General features: G+C 41.2%; 1 protein-coding gene across 9 annotated transcripts in view; it reads right to left on the reverse strand.

Annotated features, from left to right (window-relative positions):
• The window catches only part of GREB1L (GREB1 like retinoic acid receptor coactivator), a 227,626-nt gene that overhangs the window by 61,194 nt on the left and 140,000 nt on the right, over positions 1-26,432 (reverse strand). For all 9 annotated transcript variants that reach the window (XM_075125292.1, XM_048840428.2, XM_048840432.2 and 6 more), the window contains 8 exons: positions 22,344-22,478; positions 21,035-21,172; positions 20,551-20,670; positions 18,457-18,594; positions 16,529-16,714; positions 8,262-8,588; positions 7,176-7,304; positions 6,491-6,625 (listed from right to left, as the gene is read on the reverse strand). In XM_075125292.1, the coding sequence (XP_074981393.1) occupies positions 6,491-6,625; positions 7,176-7,304; positions 8,262-8,588; positions 16,529-16,714; positions 18,457-18,594; positions 20,551-20,670; positions 21,035-21,172; positions 22,344-22,478 (1,308 nt within the window). The remainder of the gene's footprint in view (positions 1-6,490; positions 6,626-7,175; positions 7,305-8,261; positions 8,589-16,528; positions 16,715-18,456; positions 18,595-20,550; positions 20,671-21,034; positions 21,173-22,343; positions 22,479-26,432) is intronic.

Raw genomic sequence — 26,432 nt, forward strand, 5'->3', positions numbered from 1 at the left:
CTTCATTAAGAGTTCTGCCTGAGTAAAGGCTGAGTAAAAACTGAGAAAGGATTTGGCCCTAAATGTACAATTTAAAACCCAAAAATAAACTCTGAACAGTTAGAAACAATCAGTTAACTAAATACTGAGATTTTAAAGTGGGAGGGGGGAAGAGGACCCCAGGTCCCACTTTCCACTGTTTACCCTTCTTTTCTCCCTCAGTTGGTGGCCCTTCGGGAGCTCTCTGAGATCACCTGCCTGCGGGAAGGGGGTTTACTACTCCTCTTCCCTTTCCCTTGCAATAGAGGAGGATCTGGTTGACACAGCTGTCTCCTCCTAGCTGGACTACCTCTGTTACCAGCAGTCACTGGGTGCGGCAGCCTTCTTCCTGTTCACCGCCCCTTCCTGGGGTAAATTCCCCCCTTTTAAGATCCTCTCCCTCTAGGCTGAACAAGCCTTGCAGGTGCATCTCATCAGTATCGAACTGGCCCAGAGGAGCTTGTTAGTCTCCTCCATAAAATGTGAGGGTGTGTCCCTTCACCCATCCCACCCCTCAAGACAGAAAGGCTGTTCAGGGGTGGGTTGTCTCCATCCCTAATCTCCCATGAAAAGAAATCAGTGTTAGTATGGTCCTTTCCCGCCTGGTGTTGTACTTGGAAACTATAAGGTTATAGTGCAAGGTACCACTTCATTATATAGGGATTCATATCCCTCGTGGTCTGGATCCAGTGTAGGGGTGTGTGATCAATGATCAGGGAAAAGGGTCTACCCAAAAGGTAATAGCTGTGGGCATCTACCATCCATTTGATAGCTAATGCTGCCTTTTCAATAATGGAGTATGACTTTCCCTAGCGGATAGCTTCCTGCTTAGGTATAGAACTGGGTGTTCTTCCCCTTGGAAGTCTTGCGAGAGGACGGTGCAGATGTCAGAAGCATCTGTGCATAATATAAATTCAAAAAAAAAATCATGGCTGAAGAGCATGGGTGCCTGGCAGAGTCATGTTTTCAGTTCCCTGAACACTTCCTCATGCTTCTTATCCCAATGGATCTTCTTAGGGTTGCTGTTTTCTATGAGGTTCATTGGCGCAGGGGAGGCAGGGATTGAGGCAAAGCTGCGGATAAACCACCAGTAATATCCTGCCAGGCCAAGAAAACATCCGACTGCCTCTGTCTGGTGGACAGGACATGCTTTGAAGGCCTGCATCTTACTGACCACCAGCTTCACCAAGTTACCTCCTATGTGGCACCCCAAATAGGTTACTTTACTCATAGCCACCTTACATTTTGCTGAGTTGGCCAGAATTTCTGCCTCCTGTAGCGCTTTTAAACTCTGCTCTTAAATGCTGAAAGTGATCTTCCCCGGGAGGGACTGTAGACGACAATATCATCAATGTAGGCCACCGCATACTGATGGTAGGAGCTGGGGATCTTATTCATAAGTCATTGCAAGGTAGCGGCAGCTCCACGGAGGCCAAAAGGCATGGTCTTAAATTGGAAGTGCCCAAAATGGGTGGAGAAAGCAGTTTTCTCTTGCAAGGAAGGGGATAAGGGGATCAACAGTGCTCAGGTGCTTCGCCGGTCCCAGACATTCTACTAACTCGTCCATCCTTGGCATTGGGTAGGTGTTGAATTTTGTGATAGTACTGACCTTCCTGAAGTTGATGCTGAACTGAACCATACTGTCTGATTTGGGAACGAGAACTATGGGGCCCCTCCATTCACTTCTGGATTCTATAATCATCCCCATCTCCAGCATCGCTTGAACTTCCTCTCAGACCATATCTACATCTTTTGTGGCAATGGTCAAGGGTTCTCTCAAACTACCTGGCCTGCAGTAGTCTCTAGGTGATGTTGGACCAATCACATTCTCCATGGACAGTTGGAGAACACTGTTGCAAAGTCCCCAATTAGTTGGAGGAGTTGTTTCCTTTGTGCAGGGGACAGCAATTCACCCCCAGTATTGCTCCTGGAGCTTCATCACTGGGCACCTGGGGCCTCAATTCTGGCTCTGCTACAATAGGAGTTATCAGCAGGGCCTGCTGCGCCCTCCAAGGTTTGAGAAGGTTCACGTGGTAGACCTTGGTTTCCTTCCTCCACTCAGATAGTCTGATCTCAGTCCACAGGCCTTACCTACCTGACCACTTTGAATGGACCCTGCCATCAGGCTATTAATTTGGACTCAGATGTGGGCAGAAGTAGTAGAACATGGTCACCCAGCTGAAAAGTCCGTAGTCATGCCTTCCTATTGTAATTTTGTTCCTAGGTGTGCTAGGCCTTCCTCAAATTCTCCCTGGCGACCCCTCCCCCCACCTATGTTTCCGAGTTGCACCCTTAACTGCAAGATATATTGGGTCGTACTTAAGGCCCCCATGTCTTCTTCTTCCAGCCTTCTCACAGCAAGTCCAAGATGCACCATGGTTGGCAACCATCGAGCAGTTCAAATGGGGAGAACCCCATAGAGGCTTGTGGGACCTCCCTTATAGCAAACAGGAGTATTGGGAGTAGCCGGTCCCACTGCTTGGGGTTGTCATTGACAAAGCACTTCAACATCCCTTTCAGTGTCTTATTAAGCCACTCTATTAAACCATTGGTCTGTGGTGGTACACTGAGGTCTCCAAGGACTTGACCTTTAGGAAGGAGCATAATTCTTGTATCAGTTGGGAAGTGAATTTAGACCCTTGGTCTGTTAATATTTTGCAGGGAAACCCTATGTGTGAGCAGAGCTTCGAGAGCCGTGGAGCTATGGCTGTCACTTTTGGGTAGTGGAGAGGAACAGCTTCCAGATACCTGGTTGCATCACAAGTATGTACAGATGCCCTGCTGCAGTTTTTTCTAGAGGTCCGACCATGTCCACCCCTATCCTTTCCAAGGGGGTCTCAATCAAGGGCAGAAGGACTAAGGGTGCCTTAGGGATCCCCCTGCTGCTGATTAGCTGACCTTCTGGGTAGGAGGAACAGCATTCTCTCACCTCATGGTGTGCACTTGGCCAATAGCATTGGGCTAATATGCAAGCCAACGTATTTTCTCATCCCAAGGGTCCTGCACAGGGGATATCATGCTCCAGCTGTACCACGGCCTGGTTGTACTGGCGTGGTACTAGCAGCTGGTTCCTCACCAACCCAGTTTGCTGAATCTTCTCGATTCGATACAAGCACCCCTTCTTGAGTGCAAAGTGTGGGTATCGTTCACCTCCCTGAGACTCTGTCACTTCTCCATTTATGGGGTCCAGTTGCTCACATGCACAGTTTAATATAGAGTTGTTCCTGTGTTCTAACAAAAAATTCCTGTCCCATAGGAGAGCTTCCAGGTCCTGATGGCCTGCCTCTTCCTCCCCTGTGGGGGTCTGTGGCTGTGTTGCTCAGGACATCCCTTCCCCGGGGTTGTCAGCGTCTCTAAGACTTTCCAAGCTCTGGGGAGCTGGTATCCCCACTTGACCCCTGTTCTTGTTTGCACCTGAGAGCTGGGTATTAATGACCTGCCAAAAAAAAATAAGCACCCATCTCAGCCTGTGATCACAGCATAAGCCAACTTTTCTGCTACAGTTACGGTGGTGACCGCAGTATGGGCTCCCACCATCAGCTGTAGCTGCTGGCTGAGATAGGACTTGACATCGCCACGGATACATTGAAGGTGAATCATGTTCTTAGGAGTAGTGTCACTTCCCACCATGAAGGTCTGGACCACCATCTGGCTGCAGTCAGAGTCCAAAAATCCTTGAATCAGCTTCCCGTTGACTAGGACAGGTACCATCAACTTAGGGGGAGTTTTTTTTCCAGGCCTAGGCATATTCACATTCCATCAGCATTCACTCCCTCTTAATGTACCTTGTCTGTCCACAAGAATAGAACGTTAATGGGCTGGGTTGCCAGCCTGTTTCCTAGGTTTAGGGAAGCCTGCCTGCAGAGTGCTGGTTGGACCTCCATCTGTGAGCCATGCTTCAGTAGTCTAGGGTACCCCGTGATCCCTCTGGCAGCATTGCATTTGCACTCTGCCTCCTTTTCCCCAGGGCTGCCTTGGGCCTAAGTGGCAGTCTGTCCATCTGGGAGGACACCGTTAGGACTGACTCCCTGTGGTAGATGGCTGTGGGCTCTGGCTCACCTCCCTCCCACGTCCCTTGCCCTGCTGACGTCCAGGTTGATTCTGCCTTAAGTGACCCTTCAGCTTCTACAAAGTCCTTCATTAACCTGACTGCTTTTGATAGCGTCCCTGAGTGACGCTGTAGTACCCACGCCCTGTCCCCCATGGGCAATAATCTTTATAAACTCTTGCGTTACAATGGCCTCAGCTACTTAGGTCCCTGAGTATTCCTCTGGGTGGAGCCACTTCCAGCAGTGTTCTTTCAGCTGTTGTGCTACTATTCAGGATCACGCCCCCTTGGGGTATCTCTTGTCCATAAACCACTGGTAGTGGGTCTCTTCTGAAATATCCAAATAGTCCAAGATGGTGGACTTCACTTGCTTGTTATCTTTCACCCACTCCAAATCCAGATTACAGGAGGTGGACTGTGCCAGACCCATCAAGTAAGGGGCCAGGATTGGAGCAGATCGTTTTAGAGGCCACTGGGCTTCCAGTGCCACCCTCTCAAACGTGACTAAAAAGGCTTCAAGGTCATCTTCCATCCCCATTTTGGTGAGCTTTTCTGGTGCAGGTGAAAGAACCCCTTCAGTGGAAGCGTGACGCTCCCGTCTCCCCTTGTGGACATAGGGTTGGTACTATCTGCTGTAACATTTCCTTTGGGAACTCTTGCTGCTGAGTCATCAGTTGCCTCAGCAGGTATTGTTTTGGGTGGCTTTAACCTGCTGCTGGGCGATCCACTGTTGAAGCAACTGCTGTTGTTGGGTACCTTGCTACTGCCTCTCCGCTACCCACTTATACTATGCTCCAGTTCCAATGTGTGTGGAGCAGCTGAGCTCAAACACCTCAAAGCTCCCCCCTTTTTTTTGACCCCTTGTATCAGGCATAGTTTACCCATGTTCTCCCCCCCAGGTCTCACTGTCGTTTGTTCACCCTCTCTTCTCCCCCAGTTGGCGACCCTTGGGGAAGCTGTCTGAGGGCAACTGCCCACGGGCAGGGGATTGGTTCCTCCTCTTCCCTTCCTCTTGCAAGAGGAGGAGGATCTGTCTGGCATGAGGACCAGTCTTTCAAGCAGCCCCTAGAGATACAGGGGTAAGGGCTCAGTCTCTCAGAGTTTATTGCCCCTTTGTGGGGTTTACCTTCTTCCCCTCTTCCTAGGGCATATTGCTTTGTTAGTGCATCTCATGGCTGTCTCTGTGGTGCATCTCATGACTGTCTTCTCCTCAGCTAAACTATCTCTGTTACCAGCAGTTTCTGGGTGGAGGAGCCTTCTTCCTGTGGTAAGTTTCCCCCCTTTTAAGCTCCTCCCTCTCCAGGCTGAACAAGGTGCATCTTATTAGCTTGAAACAGGCCCAGAGGAGCTCGCTAGCTTCCTCCATACCAGTGTAAGGGTGTGTCCCTTCACAAAAAGCAAGTTACTGCACACGAACAGTAACCACAAATAAGAATTGGCCCAAAACTTTGTTCATTCTTCAAATAAAACCCAAGCTGAACTTTTAAGGTATTGTCTTCACTAGACAGCCTACTTTTTAACTTGAACTGCTGTCCTCTGCTCAGGCTACAAACTGCTTTGTCTTCAGTAGGATTTTACCTTGTTAGCTTGTTTGAGTTACGAACACACCCTTTTTTCCCAGTGAAGGCAAGACCTCACCAAGGTTTCAAATTTATCCATCACTTGCCTTATTACTGGCCCCAAAGGAATCTCAGAACTCATAGAAAATCAGTTTTACTTATTTTGCCAATACTATTATATAAAAACGAATGTTGAATGGTAATGTTCTGAAAAGGTAAGAGGTAATTAAATTCAACATTAAGACAGGGAGTCCATCCTCAGCTCATCCATTGTGACTGTATATTACATATCACACTGAACAATATAATTAAATAATAGTGGTATTTGTACTTCTAGAGCAGTTTTGATACAAGAAACTTAAAGCACTTTCAAACACTGATTAAGCCGCATAGCACCTGTGTGTGGTAGGTATAATCAGCATTTTACACATATGGAAACTGAGGTGTATCATGGCTAAGTTGGCTAAGACACTTGCACAAGGTCACATAAGCAGTCTAGACACAATCAGAAACAGAACACAGATCTCTTGTGCTTTAAGCTCAAGACCATACTTCCTCTCCAGGCGTAACAGGGTGCGATCAGTCCAGAGAGTCAGCCATAAATGGCAATTTCTGTATGCTCCAGTTAGTTTGTAGCACAAACTTAGAGCAAAAATATTTCAGCTTGAGAACTGTCAAAGGTAGAAAAAGGAAGCTTTTTGTGCTGTAGTAAAGTTATTATGAAAGAACCTTGGCCAAGATTATTGCTGCTGTTTTCTTTTTGTTTTCAGCCTGTGATATTAACAATTTTGGCCTGGCTGAACAGTGTCCTCAGACTACTTTGTGGCACATGCATTTTGTGAAATCCAGCAAAGAAAAACATTACCCGAGTCTTGTGCTGAAACCATGGTAGCTGCCTCCTGAGATGACACACATTCACTAACATCTCCATTAAAAGGGATTACAACATTGTCCCCTCGTTGCTGCTGCATTTTCTCTAGCAATTTGTCCAAATCATCACCTATTTAAGAATTTAAAAAATAAAATATGTCTGGAAGGAATTAAAGATAAGTGATGAAAATCTTTATAACACATGTTCCAATATGTCACATTGACTATCCTCAGTTTTTCTAGTGACTGGGCATTTGTATAAAGTTCAACACCAAAACCACAGTTGGATGTTTCATATTTGCTCCTTTACAGCCTGCAGTAAAATTTGATGATCGCAAAGGAACAAATACCCTGAAAATATGTTGACTGATTAGCACACAGAAGCCGCAAGCAACTATGGATGCCCCACAATCAGATTCAGCCTATGAAGTGGTTAAAATAGATTGTAACAGGATGGGGAGCTCTCGCTGCCCAGCCGAGGAAGAGAGAAAGAACATGCCTTCATACTCACTACACCAAGGCAGTGAGAGAAGGAGAGCTCTTCCTCGGCTTTTAATAGAGGATGGGGAGCTGCATTTTGCTCCCTGCGCCTTACATTAACCCCTGAATACAAGAAGATGCACAAAAGAATCAGGAGATTCATCCGTTAGTAGAAACTTCAGATCCTTAAACTCACTCACCCAAAGACGTGTTTTTGAAATGTGATGCCAAGAAACTAACTTTTCCTGTGATGAGCTCATAACTGATCTCTTTTAAAAACTCACTGGTTGTCAGCATGCCTTCTGCCAGTGCTCTAGACTGATACTGACCTAGAGAACAGAAAGGACAGATCGAGGTTAAATACAGTGCATTCTCATAATGAACTCCCCAGTACGTAATGGCCTTATGGAAGTGACGTGCCCTACTAATTTTCAGCGTTGGGTCTCTCCTGCCTTTTGCAGAAGAGATTGGGGGGTATCAACAAGAAACACAGTCAAGTCTATTCTGATAGGACACAGGAGAATATATTCTGTCATTTTAGCACATTCTTTGCAAGCTACTGTTTACAGACATGTGGGTCCATGAGCTATTCTGTACCAAAAGGAGGTATACAGTATAAGAACTTGCTCCTCAGAAGGGATGGAAAATTCTGGTAAAATGTGAAGAGAAAGTTGTCCACCAGAGTGAAAAAAATGGGACAAGACTAATTTGTTTACATAAGAAAGGGAGGAGTGTAGTCACAAATTCATCTTTCAGGCATACACATACCCATGTGCACACAACTTTATTATAAAAGCCTGTTGTGGAAAAAACAGCCTGGCAGAAACAGTGCCCTATATTTTATATTCTTATGCAAAATAATTGTAGTCTAGTCATTTGGATCAGGTGGTCAGCATTGCAATGTAAAAATAGTATAGTTGCCATGTAAACTAGGGAAAGATATGCACACTATTTTGCATAAGGGACACTTTGGGCCCATTCCCCAAGGCAGCCATGCAGAAGAGCAAGGTTTCAGGTATCCCAAGCACAAGGACCCTGTAAGGCTAGTGAATCTGCTTCAGGGAGGAGCTGCTGGAAATCATGCAGCTATTCTTCCCTCGCCAACCAATGTCCCTGTAGACACTACTACACAAAGTCCTAGTGGAATAAAAGGAGAAAGAGAAATATTATTGCACAAGTGTAAAAGGGGAACAAAAACTATTAAGGAGAGGTTAAAGATGAACCACTTGATCAAAATGCATAATGCGACTGCACATGTAACTGCATCATATTGTAAAGTTACTCACCTAAGACTACTACACAGAACTCATTTCCTCTATTCTTTGATGCACAGATTGCAACAACATAATCTGGTAGCCTTTGCTGATGTTTCATTTCATTGAGAGATCTCAGAGTTTCTGAAATGCCTTCAGCCAGAGAATTCTGGGTAACAACCACATGCACCAGGTCCTGAGATACACTGGTGATTAACCTAGCAAGCCAAGGGAGTTGACCTGGTGACACTGAGATACACTGACCACTCATTTGCAAGGATCGCTCTCTCAGTGTGAACTCCTGCATAGCTTTCAGCATGATCTGTTCAAATTCCTCCCTGAGAGGTATCTGGTCAGGACCTACATTAAAAAATAACATCATCTGTCATCAAAAAGTTGTCACACCAAGATCAATCATTTGCTCATCTAGTTAGGACATTCTTTTAACATTATATAGCATTTTTCACATTTTTTAAATGGATACTTACCAGTGTGAGCATATTCTCCTCTCTTCATTGTAGAAGCCATTTTGTTTTTTAGATAACAAATATGGCATCTCCTCCCCAGCTTCTTTGCCCTCAATAATCAGAAAACTGTAAACTAGATACATCTAGCCTCCAGGCATTCAGAGATCAAAAATCTCAGTGCTCACTCTCAAACCTTAATCATGACTATGCAACTTGCCAAAGATACCAGAAAGTCCAGCATTCTGCTTTTTCCCCAGTATTTCTACATGTAAACTGACCATGTATACTTGATTCTGATTTTTTCAATAATGTAATGTAACAAAACTTCAGACTTCTAATCTTAAGAGCTGTATATATAATGCTGGAACTTGTCTGTTGGACTTTCAAAATCTATGTCATGAATTTGAACTGCTGAGTTTGAGGTATAAGGCTTTATATCTCAGTATTGATCCCTAGAGTTACCCACTTTTATTAACATTTGCCTTACTAAAATAAATCTAATGAGCACTTTCCAAGGACATAGAATCATAGAATATCAGGGTTGGAAGGGATCTCAGGAGGTCATCTAGTCCAACCCCCTGCTCAAAGCCGGACCAATCCCCATCTAAATCATCCCAGCCAGGGCTTTGTCAAGACTGACCTTAAAAACCTCTAAGGAGGGAGATTCCACCACCTCCCTAGATAACCCATTCCACTACTTCACCACCTTCCAAGTGAACAGGTTTTTCCCTAATATACAACCTAAACCTCTCCCACTGCAACTTGAGACCACTACTCCTTGTTCTGTCACCTGCTACCACTGAGAACAGTCTAGATCCATCCTCTCTGGAACCCGCTTTCAGGTAATTGAAAGCAGCTATAAAATCCCCCCTCATTCTTCTCTTCTGCGGACTAAATAATCCCAGTTCCCTCAGCCTCTCCTCATAAGGCATGTGTTCCAGACCCCTAATCATTTTTGTTGCCCTCCACTGGACTCTTTCCAATTTTTCCACATCCTTCTTGCAGTGTGGGGCCCAAAAGTGGACACAGTCCTCCATATGAGACCTCACCAATGACGAATAGAGGGGAAGGATCACGTCCCTCAATCTGCTGGCAATGCTCCTACTTATACAGCCCAAAATGCCATTAGCCTTCTTGGCAACAAAGGCACACTGTTGACAACAAGGGCACACTCATATCCAGCTTCTCAACCACTGTAACCCCTAGAATTGGCAAATATCCTAGAACTGGCGAAACAATATTCATAAATGTAGAACAAGAAATAGCCATACTGTGCCACAATTCCTCCCCAGTGCCACAGGAGTGAGATTCACAGATATAGATTTGGTATTTCATCATTTTGACCTTCAATACCAAAGAGCAGCCATTAGACAACAAAAATATATAAAATGTCGAATTTCACTTTATGGTTATTTGAAGGCAAAAAATCCTCGGGTGAGGTGGGGAGAGGAAAGGAAATGGAATGTTTTTCTGAGAACTGGAGAAAGGAATTGTTAAGAGTCAATTGCAAAAATCTGGAAACAGTTTTTCATGACAAAAGCCTACAACCAGTCTACTATCATCCGATGAAGTGAGCTGCAGCTGTAGCTCACGAAAGCTTATGCTCAAATAAATTAGTTAGTCTCTAAGGTGCCACAAGTCCTCCTTTTCTTTCTACCATCACTGCTATCCAATACATATATGTGCACATCACATTAATATTGTATTATATCCAGCATGTAGGCAGTTATATTAACTGAGTTATCTTCTGTATTCCCCCTTTTGGTAGATTTATGTTTATACCTTCCCTTCAGAACTGACTCAATTTCTGAGATATACCAAAGTATTACATCTCAGATCTTTGAAGAGCTGGTTTAGGGGGAAATAACTGGTAATGATCTGCTGAAAAAATTGTTGAACTGGCAGGGGGGAAGAAGAAAGGGAATGATCACCATAATAACTCCTGGGGGAATTCTGCACCAAAAAATTAAAAATTCTGCACACAATATTTTAAAATTCTGCAATATTCTGCATATTTTATTTGTAAAAATAATGCAATATAATTACTCGTTTCAATTATTTCAGTAATTTATTTAAACTACAATACAATGGATGGAGAATGGGAGTAGAGAGCACTGGAGGAAATCCCCAAACCCTCTTGCCTAATAGTAACGTAGCTAGGTTTGACCCTTTATTTCTAGTTATTAGTCAACAAATATATGCAGCCATATGCTCAGTGTTATATCATAGGCAACTGAAGACCAAATGAGGGTTTGGGAATCACACACTCAATTTATATTGGTTACTGACCATCTCCAGAAAGGTCAGTAGGAAACAGTTCATGGCACACATTTTCATAGGAATTTTTTTTCAGTCCAAAATTTTAGACCAGTTCTAATCACTAAAGCACCGTAAGCATTTATAAGGCCATACTGTCCTTTACACCACTCTGGCAGTGTAAAGGAGTCTTAAAACTTTTACACCTGTTTTATACTCCTGGGGGAATTCACAAAGACAATAGGAACAATTCACTAAGCAGGCAGGCTGCTACATTCTGCTCTGAGGGAAACAGAGTCTGCCCTATGCTTACCTCCTCAGAAACATTCCAAGTCCTTCCCCTCCATGGAAAGTTGCCACAAAAGTGAGTAATAGGGTCAGAACGTATGTCTTTCTCTGTTACATGACTGCCCAGCCTCACCCGCCCCCTCACAGTTATTTACATCTCTACCAGCTGCTCCAGGTGCCCAAACAAACCTGCCTGCACTGCCGGGGATTTTCGCGTGCCTTTTCCTTTGCTTCCCTGTCAGAAGTCATTTTTCTGTGGGGAAGCAATGAAATCTGTGGGGTACATGAATTCTGTGCAAGTGTAGTGACACAGAATTCCCTCAGGAGTACATAACGAGAGACTACATAACATCTGCAACATACTACAGAAAAAAACCTAAAACTATCCAGATACAAAAGCAAGACAGGCTGAAGGAGATCAGTTAGGTAGGACACAAACTTTGGAGGGCAAAGGAGTTCAAGCAAACCCAAGAAAGGTGGAAATAATTATATAAATGGAAAGACCCCAAAGTAAGGAGGCCTTACTGAGATTCGAAGTGATGTTAATATACCCTATCAAATTCATCCCCAATTTGCCACATGTTTAGTATTCCACTTAGAATGCTGCTTAAGAACAAGACAGAACTGCACTTGAAAGATTAAGAGAAAAACTTTTCAGAATTAAATACATTGTCAAAGAGGCACCAATATGGAAATATTTGCAGATTAACAAAGAGCCTGTTATCACAACTGATGTGTGATCACATGGTCTCTAGGCCATATTTCTTCATGGTGATAATCTAGTGGCACATACTTCCAAAGCACTGATCAATATTCAACAGAACTATGATCAGATGGAAAAACAAATGTTAGATATTGATTTTGTTTGTGAACATCTTTATGAATATGTTTGTGCATAAAAAATTGTCAAGGTAAAAACAGATGAGAGGTTGGAAGCCTCAGTACAGAAACCACTGTGCAAGACACCATTTAAACTTCAGAAAATGATAATGAAATTTTAAAAATGCACGTTAATTGTGAAATTCAAATTTGGTTAGGAGCTTCTTAATGTGGACATGCTTTCAAGAGTACCCGTAACTGAAGAAAGCAGGGAGCAGCAGAAAGAGGGATTTGAAGTAAATTGATTCAAGTGCTACCAATTTCTGAAAAAAGTTTGGCAAGCACAGGTGAGAAACACAAAACAATTGAACCAAACAGCTTGAGAGAATAATTCTAAACATGTGGCCAGCAAAAAAAAGCCAGGTATATCTCCTAGAATTAAAAAAACCCCACACACAATTTATTGGGATTAAAGAGATTAAATTGCTACATATGGTGAGATTCTGTTCAAAGGGCATTGTATCATACCACCACAAAACATGAGGTTGGAAATAGTACGTAAGTATAACCCACAGTGCCCATCTGGGTATTCTATGGTGTAATAAAAGAGTTCAAGGTGCCCCACACTTGTCACCCATGAATGCTGACATCAAAGACAAGGTATCCAAATGTGAAGTCTGTAATATATACTTCAAAAAGAATGCAAAGGAACCACTGAAACCACACAGGTTTCCTGAACACTTTTGGTCTGGAAAGATTACAACTTCTTAACAGATTACTGCTCAGTTTTTTTTTAAATTGAGGTATTGCACAATTGCATATATATTGCAATATAACAACTCACTGTAAATTTCAGTTTTCTATAGATGAAACAACAACTGAAACTGTCCCACAACCACAAATGGATCAGTTTTGCAATACTCTTTGTGGTATCAGTTCAGGCACATTATATAAAGCCTTTCCTATGCACAGTCAAATGAGTTAGCAGAAAAATCAGCATAAAGAGCAAATAACTTGATTAAAAAAACCCTGAGGAGTCCAGCAGGCCGCAGCATATTACCACACAACTCACAATATTCTTTTTGGGTCCCCCATTCAGAGAGATTCATAGGCAATAGGGCAAAAACCATAGTGACAATGCCTAACAAGTTTCTTGAGCCAAAGGCAATTAATTCTGAAGTAATAATAGAAGAGTTACTGGAACAGAAGAAATGTTATGATAAGAATGTCAAACAATTAACCACCAACGCTAATAAGAGAGACTGTTAGATGGCAACCTGCCAAAGTACCATCTGCATCAAGGTAATGAACCATAAATCACCCCAAGCATCAATAAAGAGGAACAGGAACCCTAAACAAAACCACGGGAGACACTGGCTCTGTTTTTTCTAAGGACATCAAAAATGCTAAGACAGTACTCCTGTGCTGATCCAAGAAACACATGCCTGCCGAGTTACTGACAATGAAAAACACCAGTAGTAGTAAACACAAGAGAGGTTATTTTACTTCTTTATTTGGCACTAGTGTAACTGCTGCTGGAATACCGTGTTCAGTTCTGGTGTCTACAATTCAAGAAGGATGTTGATAAATTAGAGCAGGTTCAGAGAAGAGCCACAATGATTAAAGGGTTAGAAAGCATGCCTTATAGTGACAGATTCAAGGAGCTCAATCTATTTAGCTTAACAAAGACAAAGTTAAGAGGTGGACTTCATAACAGCCTACACGTACCTACATGGGAAACAAATTTTCAATAATGGGCTCTTCAGTCTAGCGGAGACTGGTACAACATAATTCAATGGCTGGAAGTTGAAGCTAGACAAATTCAGACTGGAAATAAGGCGTACATTTTTAAGTGAGAGTAATTAACAGTCCAAGTCAACATATCCATAAATGATCTGGAAAAAAGGGTAAACAGTGAAGTGGCAAAATTTGCACCTGATACAAAACTACTCATGAATAGTTAAGTCCCAGGCAGACTGTGAAGAGCTACATTAGAATCTCTCAAAACTGGGTGACTGGGCAACAAAATGGCAGATGAAATTCAATGTTGATAAATGCAAAGTAATGCACATTGGAAAACATAATCCCAACTATACATATAAAATGATGGGGTCTAAATTAGCTGTTACCACTCAGGAAAGAGATCTTGTGGACCGTTGTGGATAGTTCTCGGAAAACTATCAAAAAACAGTCAAAAAACTAACAGAATGTTGGGAATCATTAAGAAAGGGATAAATAAGACAGAAAATATATTGCCTCTATATAAATCCATGGTACACCCACATCTTAAATACTGCGTGCAGATGCAGTTGCCCCATCTCAAAAAAGATTTATTGGAATTGGAAAAGGTTAAAAAAAGAGCAACACAAATGATTAGGGGTATGGAATGACTGTCATATGAGGAGAGATAAATAAGACTGGGACTTTTCATCTCGGAAAAGAGACGAGTAAGGGGTGATATGATAGAGGTCTATAAAATCACGACTGGTGTGGAGAAAGTAAATAAGGAAGTGTTATTTACTCCTTCTCGTAACACAAGAACTTGAGGTCACCAAATGCCATTAATAGGTAGCAGGTTTAAAAGAAACAAAAGGAAGTATTTTTTCCACACAACACACAGTCAACCTGTGGAACTCCTTGCCAGAGGATGTTGTGAAGTCCAAGACTATAATAGGGTTCAAAAAAGAATTAGATAAATACATGGAGGATAGGTCGATCAATGGATATTAGCCAGAATGGGCAGGGATGGTGTCCCTAGCCTCTGTTTGCCAGAAGCTGGGTTTGGGCAACCAGGGATGGATCACTTGATGATTACCTGTTCTGTTCATTGCCTCTGGGGCACCTGGCATTGGCCACAGTCAGAAGACAGGATACTGGACTAGATGGATCTTTTGGTCTGACCCAGTATGGCCATTCTTATGTTCTTAATTAATCATTGGAAGAACTTACCAAGTAGATTCTAAAAGATCTGCTCTAGGAATTATTCTGGGGAAGTTCTATGGCCTGTGCTATACAGGAAGTCAGACTAGATGATCACAATGGTCCCTTCTGGCCTTGGAATCTATGACTCTATGAAAGCTCCAGGTGGTGGATCCTGGGTAAGTATTCTAAGAATAAGAAGTGGCAATGTGATCAGAAATCCATCAAGATTCAGAGATAGTTGTTAGCAGTAGAATTGCGCAAAAAACGTTCTGTACCAATAACAAGCCAATACAACTAAGGCAGTCTCTGGATGTAGCATTCTTCTATCTACTTCCCAAACCTCTCTGCTTCTTACTCTTTTGAAATCAATTTGCTCTAGATGAAACTATGAACATTCTCAATGAAATCATCTTTTTTTGAACACTTTTCAAGGACCCAGTAAAAAAAAATGATTTTACCAGTGGTCCAAAATTTTCCTTATCGTTAATTCCTGATATCAAAAAAGGGAAAATTCCACATTACTTTTTATAGGAAAATCCTACAGAATTTAGAAGGGAAGCATCCAATAGAGCTGTAAGAAAATTATGCTAAAAGTATTCATAATTTAATTGAAAACAATAGTCTTTTTTTGTATAGCAGTGAGAGAATTTTCTATCAAGCTCTATAAGATGGTTCAAAACATCTATGGAAAGGTTATCTTTTTCTACTGGATTTTTGGATAAGGAAAGAAGCCCCAGGAAGAGGCATGCTGGGGGAAACATTTATCTAGTGTAGAAAATGCAATGCATCTCTCTTACAAAATCACCATGCATCTCACTGTGATTGGTGTCTCTGTTCAAGGGTGACCAAGGACTAAAATGAAAGGGAAGATGCAGGTCAAGACTGACACAGCTGTGGGAGAAGGCTTACACAGCACTTGCCCACACTATTCTCTATGCCTTTAATATCTTACGTTTATGTTCACTACATTTTACACTAATGTAGGGAAAGTGGCTATCCACAAAGGCTTAGAAAATCTGCAACTCACTTGACTACCCTAAATTCTGTCTAGAGCACATATTAAATACATTTAAGAAAACAAGAATTTGTTGTGTACTAAATAAATTGCTTTAGTTTGCACAACAGAAGTAGTTTTCATGCAAATGTTGCAGTCCCCAAAACAATGGTGACAACACATCTGTAAGCATCTGTCATGAAACTCTGAATGAAAAAAGGACTGGGTGCTCTTAGAAACGGTTGTGAAAACAGGTGGTTTGATTCCCTAAGCAAATGAAGTATTTGCAATGCAGAATTATATTTGATTTTCACAAAGGTGACCTTGGTCACAGGGAGGACAGAGAACAATATCACTCTTCAAATTCACCTCCTTTTCAAGCAGATTTACAAAATAGCACTGGCACTGACTCTAGATAGAGACTAGGCATCTCTTCGATCTGCTAGACAGACAGAAAACTGGCTACCAGCAAGAGGTAGGACATACTGGAGATGAAGGGAGAAAACAAAAGTCGTAAACAATAAAAACTGGAATGAATATGAGAAATGGCTTACCTAATCGGACAAGATACTGTATCGTTAAAAGAATCATGTTCTCTACACTTAGTAACTGACCGCCAGTCAATCCCAAAAGATCCAAATCCTTGTTCTCCAGCTGTGGAATCTTGTAGCAATTCACCAGCAAGGGACTTACTACAATATCACCAACATTGCCATAGAAATAGGGTAAAGTGCCATAACCTTCAAAAACAAAAATAAAAATACTCAAAATAAACTATTACACAAAATCTTGCAACAGTTATGTTCCCTAACTTCTGCCTAATGCTACATAGCAAAAGATGGGAGGACAGTGACCAAACTGACATTATTACTGTCTACAGAAGAAATCAAGTATGCCAATAGTGTATTACCCTGTATATGTCAATATCGATTTACCAAAAGTTACTGTGATGGTCTGCCCAGCAGCAAGATAGTAATTATTTATTCAAAGACAAATATCAAAGTAATCCGTTCAGTTATTACCATGACCTTTAAATGCATAAAGCTCACATTACCAATAATTTAGCGTGCAAAATCTGCAGAACTGCAGTACAGAAATCTTAACCTGATAAAAGCAGCACAAACTGAATCAAATGTGCTTCAGACACTGCTGTACTGTGTACTGTTTTGATGAGCATCTTAAAATTTAAACGCAGATATAAAGTTTTATTTTCATGAATGGCTTCACTAAGACATCAATTAATAACAGAATCTTTCTGGTAAGGATAAGAATGACAGAGATAGAAACACACTACTTTTTTTTCATGTAATTTTTTCAAGTACATCTGGTACTATACTACCAATAGGACACTTTTTCTCCAGGGACACGAACATTGGGCCCACCGGAGGACTGCACTGCCAACTTGCCAGGACCCTCTTCTTTCATAAGGAAATGCAGTTATGGAAATTATAGAACTGTATGCTAAGGCCTAGGCTTTCTCTAGGCTGAACTGCCATAAAATAAAAAAAAATACAAATTAACTGTAATCCTAACCTTGCAATCTTTATTCACGTAGGTAGCCCCATTAACTCGAGAGGAACTATGTATAAAGACCAGCTGTGTGAGTAGGGATTTAGAGCAATTTTCCACTACTTAATTTATGATAATTAATTCCAGGGGTCATATGGGTAAAAATGGTTCCCTAATATGCAGGATGCTTTATAAAAAGGGGTAATATTGCACTGAATTGAACAATGATGGAATTACCCCTTCAAATAGTGGCACAACTCCCCAATTTGAGTAATTTTCTTTAAATATTATTATTTTGCAGTAACACACCTCAAAGGGACACTTTCACATTAAAAGTCATATTTTTAATGTAACAGCAATGTCCTTACACATAGTATATTACTAACACCACACTGTATACAGGTGAAATATTTTAATATTCTAATTTATATTTTATTATTCATGCTGGCTGCTTACTTTTTCCATTTCTCCTTGTTTAGACATGGGGCGGGGGGGGGGGCTGTGGGAGGGGAAAGCTAGTCAGTTTTGATTGGTCAGTTCAACATCAATTTCACTTTCTCGGTTTCAGGCAGTAGCACAGGGCTATAAGGTTTGGTTGTAAACACAGTAGAGGAATGTTTATTTGTCTTGGAAAACTGTTTGTATTGGAAAGTTGTTTTAATTCCAAGGAAATAAGTCTATTCTTAGATTTTATACAAGCCTTGTTTATACAAAACCCAAATTTGAGGTCTAATCTGATCTGGCCAGGACCCTTTTGTATGTCAGGTCTTGGCAAAAATCACCCAACTTCTCATCGTAAATATTGCACAATTAACACAAGAGGCTGCTGAAAGTCTTACAAAATACAGTGACCTTCAGTTGTGCTTACGGGCTGATCACAAAAGTGAATTTCATTACCTCAAAAAACCTCAAATCTTTTGAACATGCAGTTATTCAAGAGGTACAGTGTTGCTTATCACAATGTGAAGCTTACCTATAAGAATCACTGGTCTGATTCCTGAGTTATTCAGCAGGTTTTCAGGAACTATTACAGTCTCCCCTGCAGGGATGGGCTGAGGCTGTAAAATTCCAGTTAACATGGATTGAGGAACTGGGACTGACAAAAGGGGCTCTATAAAATAAAGAAAGAAAAACTTTCATTACCAAAAGGCTCATACTGTGATTTGGCCCTATGAACAAATAAACACTCCTGCAAATCACTAACTGCAATAAAATTCAAAATACCTTTGCATTTCCTATTACAGTTTTAAGGAATTTAAATTAAGACCCAATATCCTTCCCTGGCCCCACCACTAAAATAAAGCTTTTCTCTAACTACAGTATTGTTTCGGTGAGAGGGAGAGGAAAAATCCAGGTTTGAATATGCATCTTCTAACAAAGCCAAGTACTAGGAAAAGTGTTCACACAGGTCACTTTTCAATGCTACCTGTCAGCACAAAGAAGGAAGAGACCTCCCTAACTTCTGACCTACACTATGTAGACTAAAATCTCAAAGCTATTTGCATACCACTTTATACTATTCTGAAGCTATAGAAAGATGAAAACTACACTTCAGTCATGAAGGAGCAACAGCAGCTTTGAAAACAGGAAAAGAAAGCACAATGCCTCAGTATTATAATCTGTCAGTATAATACATACTTCATAGGGATATTATGAGACTTCCTTAAATTGTTCATAAAGAATTTTGCAATCCTCTGATGAAAGGTGTTAAAGAAATTCAACTTTTTTTAATTGTGGGAACTTTTCCGTTTCTAGAAGTTTGTTTAATTCAGAACTTTCTCTCTGGAATGCAACATGGGCATGCAATAGATCTATGCAAGTAAACTGACAACAACAACAACAAAAGAGAAGATGGCTTCTGACCCCACATGCAACTGGTTTGAAAACTTCCATGTTTAAATGATAATTTTAAAATGTTGTTCAAGTGTTTTGTCAGTAAAAGTGTATTCACAGTTACCACAAAAGGACGGAGTGGTCGAGCGAGAGGGCATGAGTCTGGGAGTCAAGAGATCGGGGTTCTAACTTTCTGTATTACCTTCAGCAAGTCATTTAAGACAAGGTCTTCGGAAGTGGCTACTGATTTTGAGTGCTTGTAGACACACAGAGGGCCACGCTTTCAGAGGTGCTGAGCTCTCCCCCTGTGGATGCTTAACCTCTCTGAAAGTCAGGCCCAAGGTATCCCAAACTGAACACCCAGAAATTGAGGCACCCAAAAGTCATTGGCAGTTCTAAAAATGTGGGGCTTAACTTCTTGTCTGTTTCCCTTTCTGTAAAGTGGGGATAAATGATGCTTACTTTACTTTGCAAAACACCTTGACTGCTATAGCTTAAAAGTATTATTGCGGTAAGTAGTTATATGATTTAAATTACCACTTTAGAATATATAAGTAGTTAATATACCTTTTTATTTAACCCTAACTCTTATCTCAATATGGATGCCAACATTACATGGTCTTGATGGAGTCCTAAGGATTCTCAATCCCCTCACTTTCAATGCCCAATATCATGGTCATCATCCTTTGAGAGCTAAGGATGACTTGATGGGATTTTCATCAATGCCATTTTGTTCTGAGTGGCCAAAGTTAAGCTATGCAAGATCCTCCCTCCCGTGCAGGAGCGGAGCATCCGCATCATGCTCTCCCAGTCTGGGAAGTTCAATCTCAAGCTGAGAGCCAATGGAAATTACATCTATTTATTTTTATATTTGTATATACAACATACCTATACAAACAATTTTGGAAGCACCAAGTTATGGATGGTTAATCATGTGTTTGTATTACTACTATCCTCATCCTCACTTCTCCCACTCCCCATTAACTGTCATGCTCTCATACTGCCTCATTTTAAATTAGATTGTAAGTTATCTCGGGCAGGGACCATATCATCATACATGTTTATAGAGTGCCTAGCAAAACCAGGCCCCAACCCGAGTAAGACCTGAGGTCATTACTTTCCACAGAAGTAATCATATGTCCTGCACAACGGTTCAGAGAAGCACTACCATGCTACTGAGCTGGAGGAGCAGAAGTTTTAGTCATGAAAATTCACATAATTATTCAAGTTTTACCTGTTCTTGTAAGAGGCCGAATTGTCGGAACAGGTACAACTAAACCAGGAGGTGGGACTGGTGACCCAGGAGACCATCCCCGGTGTCGTTTCTTTGGTGGCCCAGAACTAGACATTGATGCTGAGGAGAAATAAATAAAAAGATCATTCAAAATACTCTTCTTCCCACATCCCTTTTACATTCAGATACACAAACTCTGGGCTGGATTTTGACCTCACACCGTTTTTATGTTGGCATAGCTCTACTGAGTTTAGAGTTACTTTCAATTTACATCAGGCCACATTCTGATCTGAGAAACACTAATATCTATAATGAGGTGTGTATCATTATCATCAACACTCAAGCCAGCAACACACTACATCTCAGGGAAGAGTTGTGGAAACAGCTACGGTGGAAAAGAAAACAAATCTACAGTTTTCAGGCTCAACAGTATATACAGTAAAGAGTTTAAAATAAAATAATAAAAACACAGATTTTCTTTTACCTTGATCTACCGAAAAACAGGCAGGGCTGGGGGAAGTTGAGTGTGGCATGGGCCGAGAGAATGTAGAGCTCAACACATTATTTCTTCCTCCACTACTGTTTCCATTTGCAACATCGCAGTTACGCAGTGTAAGTGGAGCTGAATACAACAAAATACACAGAGAGAGCCGCTTTAGACAATCTTTAAAACAAAATAAATCATATTTCAGAACATAAAGCAAGAACAGAACAAGACTGGTGACTGAGTCAACTTTCGTCCTGGGGCATCCACTGGAGAATAACTCAGGCACTGGCAGCAAAATTCTGATCTTTAATTAGGGCTTCTGTATTTCGGGGGGGAAACAGAAAAAAAACAAAGCCAAAAACACAACCATAAAATCTAGTAAGAATTTTGAAGCATCCTTATTGAAAACTGGAAATGAGAAATGTGTGTGTCATTAATTTAGCTTCTAGGAGATCTGCGGCCTCTTTATATATCTTTTACCTCACTTCTTAGGCTAAAAGTGATGAGAGATACAAATTTTTCCAATAGGCAGCATGGGGAGATTTACGTTTAGCTTGGTAAATTTTAGATTTCTTCTTCTGACTCTTATAATTTTTGGAATGTTTACCACAGAGTTTCATCGTATTAGTGGGCAGTGAGGGTGGGAGCAATTCAATTTAAAGTTATATTATTCTGCAATAAAAGGGGGCCTTACTTTACCTACAGAGTCCTATCTTCAACCATAGTCACCCAACAGGACATCATAATCCTGCACAAGTGTCTTAAAATTGGCAATTCTCAAATCTGGAACCAGTATTAATACCTAGTTTATATGCCTGATTACTGATTTCATTGTCCAAATGAGGTGTCTAGATATCCCACTGAGATTAAGGATTCACAATTCAAGCAATGAAAGAATACTAACACTAGCCCTCCTTTAAAGGAAGGTAAGTTTCATGCAACATCTCTGAAGAGGCTACATAAGTCATTCATGGAGAACAACATGTAGACAGATTAGGATTCTTACCTCTTTTACTGAGAGCTATTTAAAGGTGCCATGTCACCCAAGGTTGAATCCATGGGGTTGTCGTCTCTCTTATGGAGCTCAGCCAGGGAAATAATTGGTCCCCTTTAAAGTATAGTGACCAAACTGTCAGGTTTGAGAACCAGGACACTATCCAGGGTGGGAATACCAATGGTAGTGCAAGATGTGCATGCGCAGAGTATTGAAGTGGTACACAAATTTGGGGGTATGGATAACAAATGTACCCACTACTAGACAGACAGCTCATTATCCCACTTGGCTTTCTGTAAAGTAAATTATTACCTGTGGCAAATGTCTTTCCTACAAGCTGCACAGACAAAGCCAGTGGTTTCACTATGTTCTTGTTCCGGGATAGGTCTTGAGTTCCACTTATATTAACAGCAGAAGATGATTTTGCTGGACTGAATACTGAGGAGTCTGACAAAAAAATTTGCTTGATTAAACAACTATTTGAAATTATCTATAGACATACACCCCTAAGAAGTCATCATATAAGGACTTATCTTACAAATAACTAGTACTACCTTAAATTTATATACTGTTTTTCATCCAATGATAGAAAGTAAGAAAGAGTGAAAGCGAGAGCGAAAGCAAGAGAGTTGAGATTTTGTTTATCACATTAGCAAAGAGCAACAAACAGTTAATCATTTACTATACATGGATGATCTGATACCGTATGGACTGTCACAAAAGAAGATACAGCAGTTGATGACACATGTAGAAAATTTTGATGAACATATAAAGCTACAGGTTGGTTTGGCTAAATGTGTGCCGACATCTGTAAAGAGGACAAAATGGGTACAATCAAATGGCACACAAGTTAAAGAAGGTTCTATCCAAGATCTCTCTCAGCATGATGCCTACAAACAAGTGAGGACAGAATACTACAGATGAATAAGAACTAATTTCCGAACAAAACTCAACTTGAAGAATTTGATCCAATCCATTAATATGCAGGCAAAACCAGCAGTATGGTACACTGCCAGAATGATAAAATGGAATCAAGAGAAGAAAAAATTTAACATCCAAACAAAAAAGCTCCTAGGGATGCACAAAGAGATGAACATCAGTCAAGACATGGGCAGAATGTATGTTCAATGATGTGATAGTGGAAAAGGTTTTCTATCTGTGGAGGAGGACAGTGACAATGAATGACGACATCAAAATATATGAGGAGTCAGTCACAGTAAAAGATCATCTGGTCATGATAATAAGCCGAGGCTAAGTGTGCATCCCAATTCAAGAAAGAAAGGAAAAAACAAATGGTCAAAGAATGACTTGAAAGATTTACATAGCAATCATTGCATGGACAGTGGCAGAGAACAAGCAAATCCATTAGCGATAGAAGATCAACAAGCCATGAGTTTGTTAAAGGATACCTGAAAAGAGAGACAGGAAGCCTCATTATGAGCACACAAGAGGAGTCCTTAAGGCTTAATTATGTTCTAAACAAAATTGACCAATAGAACTGCATACCAAACTGCAGAATATGTTCTGAAAAGGAAAAGATGATGGAGCATGTGCTGAGCATCTGCAGGAGCCTGGCTGCGAGAGAATATATGAACAAACACAATGAGGTCACCAAGTGTCTGCACTGGAAACTCTGTGGCAAGTATGGAATTAAACAAACCATGTGGTATTATGACCATCGAATCAAAAGTGCTCTAGAGAATGAAGAAGCTAGATTTTATGGGATCTGGCAATTGTCACAGACCAAACAGTGCAGGAAAACAGGCTGGACATAGCTGTAGAGAAGAAGACAAGCAAGGCCATGTTAATTGATATTTGCCATACCAGCAGACAGAAATATTAAAAAGGAAGATGTGACGTATGAAGAATTGAGCCACAAAGTGGAACGATTATGGAAAACTAGATGATCCCAGCAATAATTGGAGCTCTTGGAATGGTCCCTAAGGGCATGAATGAGTACCTCAAGAATGCGTTAGTAGTGCAAGACATCACGACCAGTGCTTTTAGGCACTGTGAGAATTTTAAAGAAAGTTAAAGAAGAAGGAGTACATTCTGAGCACCTAAAACACACGAATTCTGTGGAGGGTTTAACAAAACTCCTGACTACCCAAACCTACAAAGTTGGATCATGGTCAGGATTTATAGGTGACTCGTGGTAAATTTTAGACAGTGTCTTTTTCCTTTTTATGCTTACAGTTCTTGTATGTTGTGAAGGCTATTTGCATAAAAAAAATCCCCATGATGTAATACTGAGGGATGATGATACTACTACTCCTAAAAACAACTCTTCATCATGCTTAACATTTACATAACCTACATAGCATTTTTCACATTCAAAATGCTTTTGAAATATTATCTAACTGTTCTTCATAATAGTTCAATGGGATAGGCAAGTAAACATGATTGTCCCTTTTTATAGACTGGGAAGCTGAAGCAGAGAGGTTAAGTGACTTGCGCACACAACAGAAAGAGTCTGTATCAGAGCTGGGATCAGAATTCAAGGGTTCCTGATGCCACGTCTTGTGTTCAAACTACTAGAACACACTTCCCTCGAAGCACTTCACAAAGGTGGATAAGTATTCCCATTTTATAGGTGGGGAAACCGTAGAACAGAGTTTAAATGAATTATATAACAAATCAGCAGCAGAATCAGGAGCAGAACCCAGATCTCCTGACTTCAAGTCCCCTGCTCTAACCATTAAACATTTAATACCTGCAACTTTATTCAGATCAAATTCTACACTTTGGATGTTGTCACACAGGCAGCTCTAAATTCTTACAACATAAGGATGAATTTTTCTGAAAGAACGTTAACTGGATTTCACTGGATAAATTAATCTGTAAAAAGTAAGCAGTTTATGTGAGGTTCCACCTACACATCTCCATACTCAAACAGAAAGAAAGCAGAAGGCAAGGATATTACCAGCCTGATCTGCCAAACTGATATACCTTGAAACAACACACCACTCTGGGAACAATGGGAGGAGGAGGAGAGACTATTTTACCAGCTGGAATAATCAAGGTTGAGAGTGGTCACAGGATCTCTGACTCCACTCCAGCAGAATGACTTGTCCCATTTTCACAAGAAATATGCCAAATGGCTGATCAGTAACACAAGGTCAGAGGCTCTGGTGAAACCTGATAGTCTATTATTAAATACACTGTGGCAAATGCATCTGCCAATGCTTCCTTCAAGTGGGCAGTGTACGAGCATATGGAAGTTGTGTCTCTCTAATTAATATTAATATATGTATAGTCTATAACCTATATATACACAATTGTGTATTTGTGTGTATTTTCATATGCACTCACACAAAACACAAAAGTGTATTGTATACAGGGCTGGTAGCAACACCTGTTAAGGTTGCCCTACACTTACCATTTTAAGACCCTATAGTCAGTTGCTTATAACTTTATGAAACTCACTGCTTGGGTTGAAATTTTCCATGCTGGGTGTCTGCCTCTGGTTTTGGTAACTTTCAGAAAAAACAGTTCAGCCATTTCCAAGAACAAAACGAGGGGAAAATACATTTTTCCCATATTAAAAAATTCCTGAGACCTTCTCTGCAAAATGCTAGCATCCCTATGCTTTGAAGAAGTGTCCTGAAATTTGGCAGGAGAGTGTCCTTTGTGTCAACGATGTGCTTTTTCCCATCCCTATGAAAATTCTCCCAAATTTGGCCCACTTATACCTGTATGAAAAACTGCAGTTCGCACATGCTTATTAGAGACTTCTTGAATATTTGCAGCTAAAATCTCCAAAATTCTAACCTCACTGAGCATGCTCCATCCCCTCCCAACCCCTAGTGCTGACTGGATCTATGCAAGTACCATCCCCACACAGCGAATGTGCATGCTCTATCCACTCATAGCTCATCCATGTTGACAGGACGGTGCATACGCTATCCCTACAGAGTGACTGAAAATTGTTCAGGATCAGGCTAGAAGAGCTTATTTGGACTTTCCCTGTAACAGCTGTTATGAGGTACTGTAGGCCAGGGTGGGCTGGGCTGGGCACTGGAGCTGAGAGCAAGGAGCTTATCTGTCCTGTCCACTCCGTGACAACCCAGGCAGCATGGAGGAGGAAGCCATCTGCTTTTAATGCAGAGAGGGCAAAAGATGGACTGGAGGGAAGGGAGAGAAGTAGACTGAAACAAGGAGTCTGATGAGACTGGGACTGGAAGGGTTGGAGAGAAACAGAGACTAGGAGATAGAGGGGGAGACTGAGACTGGCTAGACTAGGAGATTGGTATTTGGCACCAGGGGAGGAGAGGCTGGGACTGGTTGGGCAAGAAGGCTGAACTGAAAGCCAATTGGGGCAGGGAGTGAGAATGGGGTAAACACATAGATCTGGTAAGGAGCTGGGGAGAAGGACTAGGAACCAATGGTGTGGGAAGAGGA

This window comes from Caretta caretta, chromosome 2 (genome assembly GCF_965140235.1).
Source record: "Caretta caretta isolate rCarCar2 chromosome 2, rCarCar1.hap1, whole genome shotgun sequence".
Lineage (NCBI taxonomy): Eukaryota > Metazoa > Chordata > Testudines > Cheloniidae > Caretta > Caretta caretta.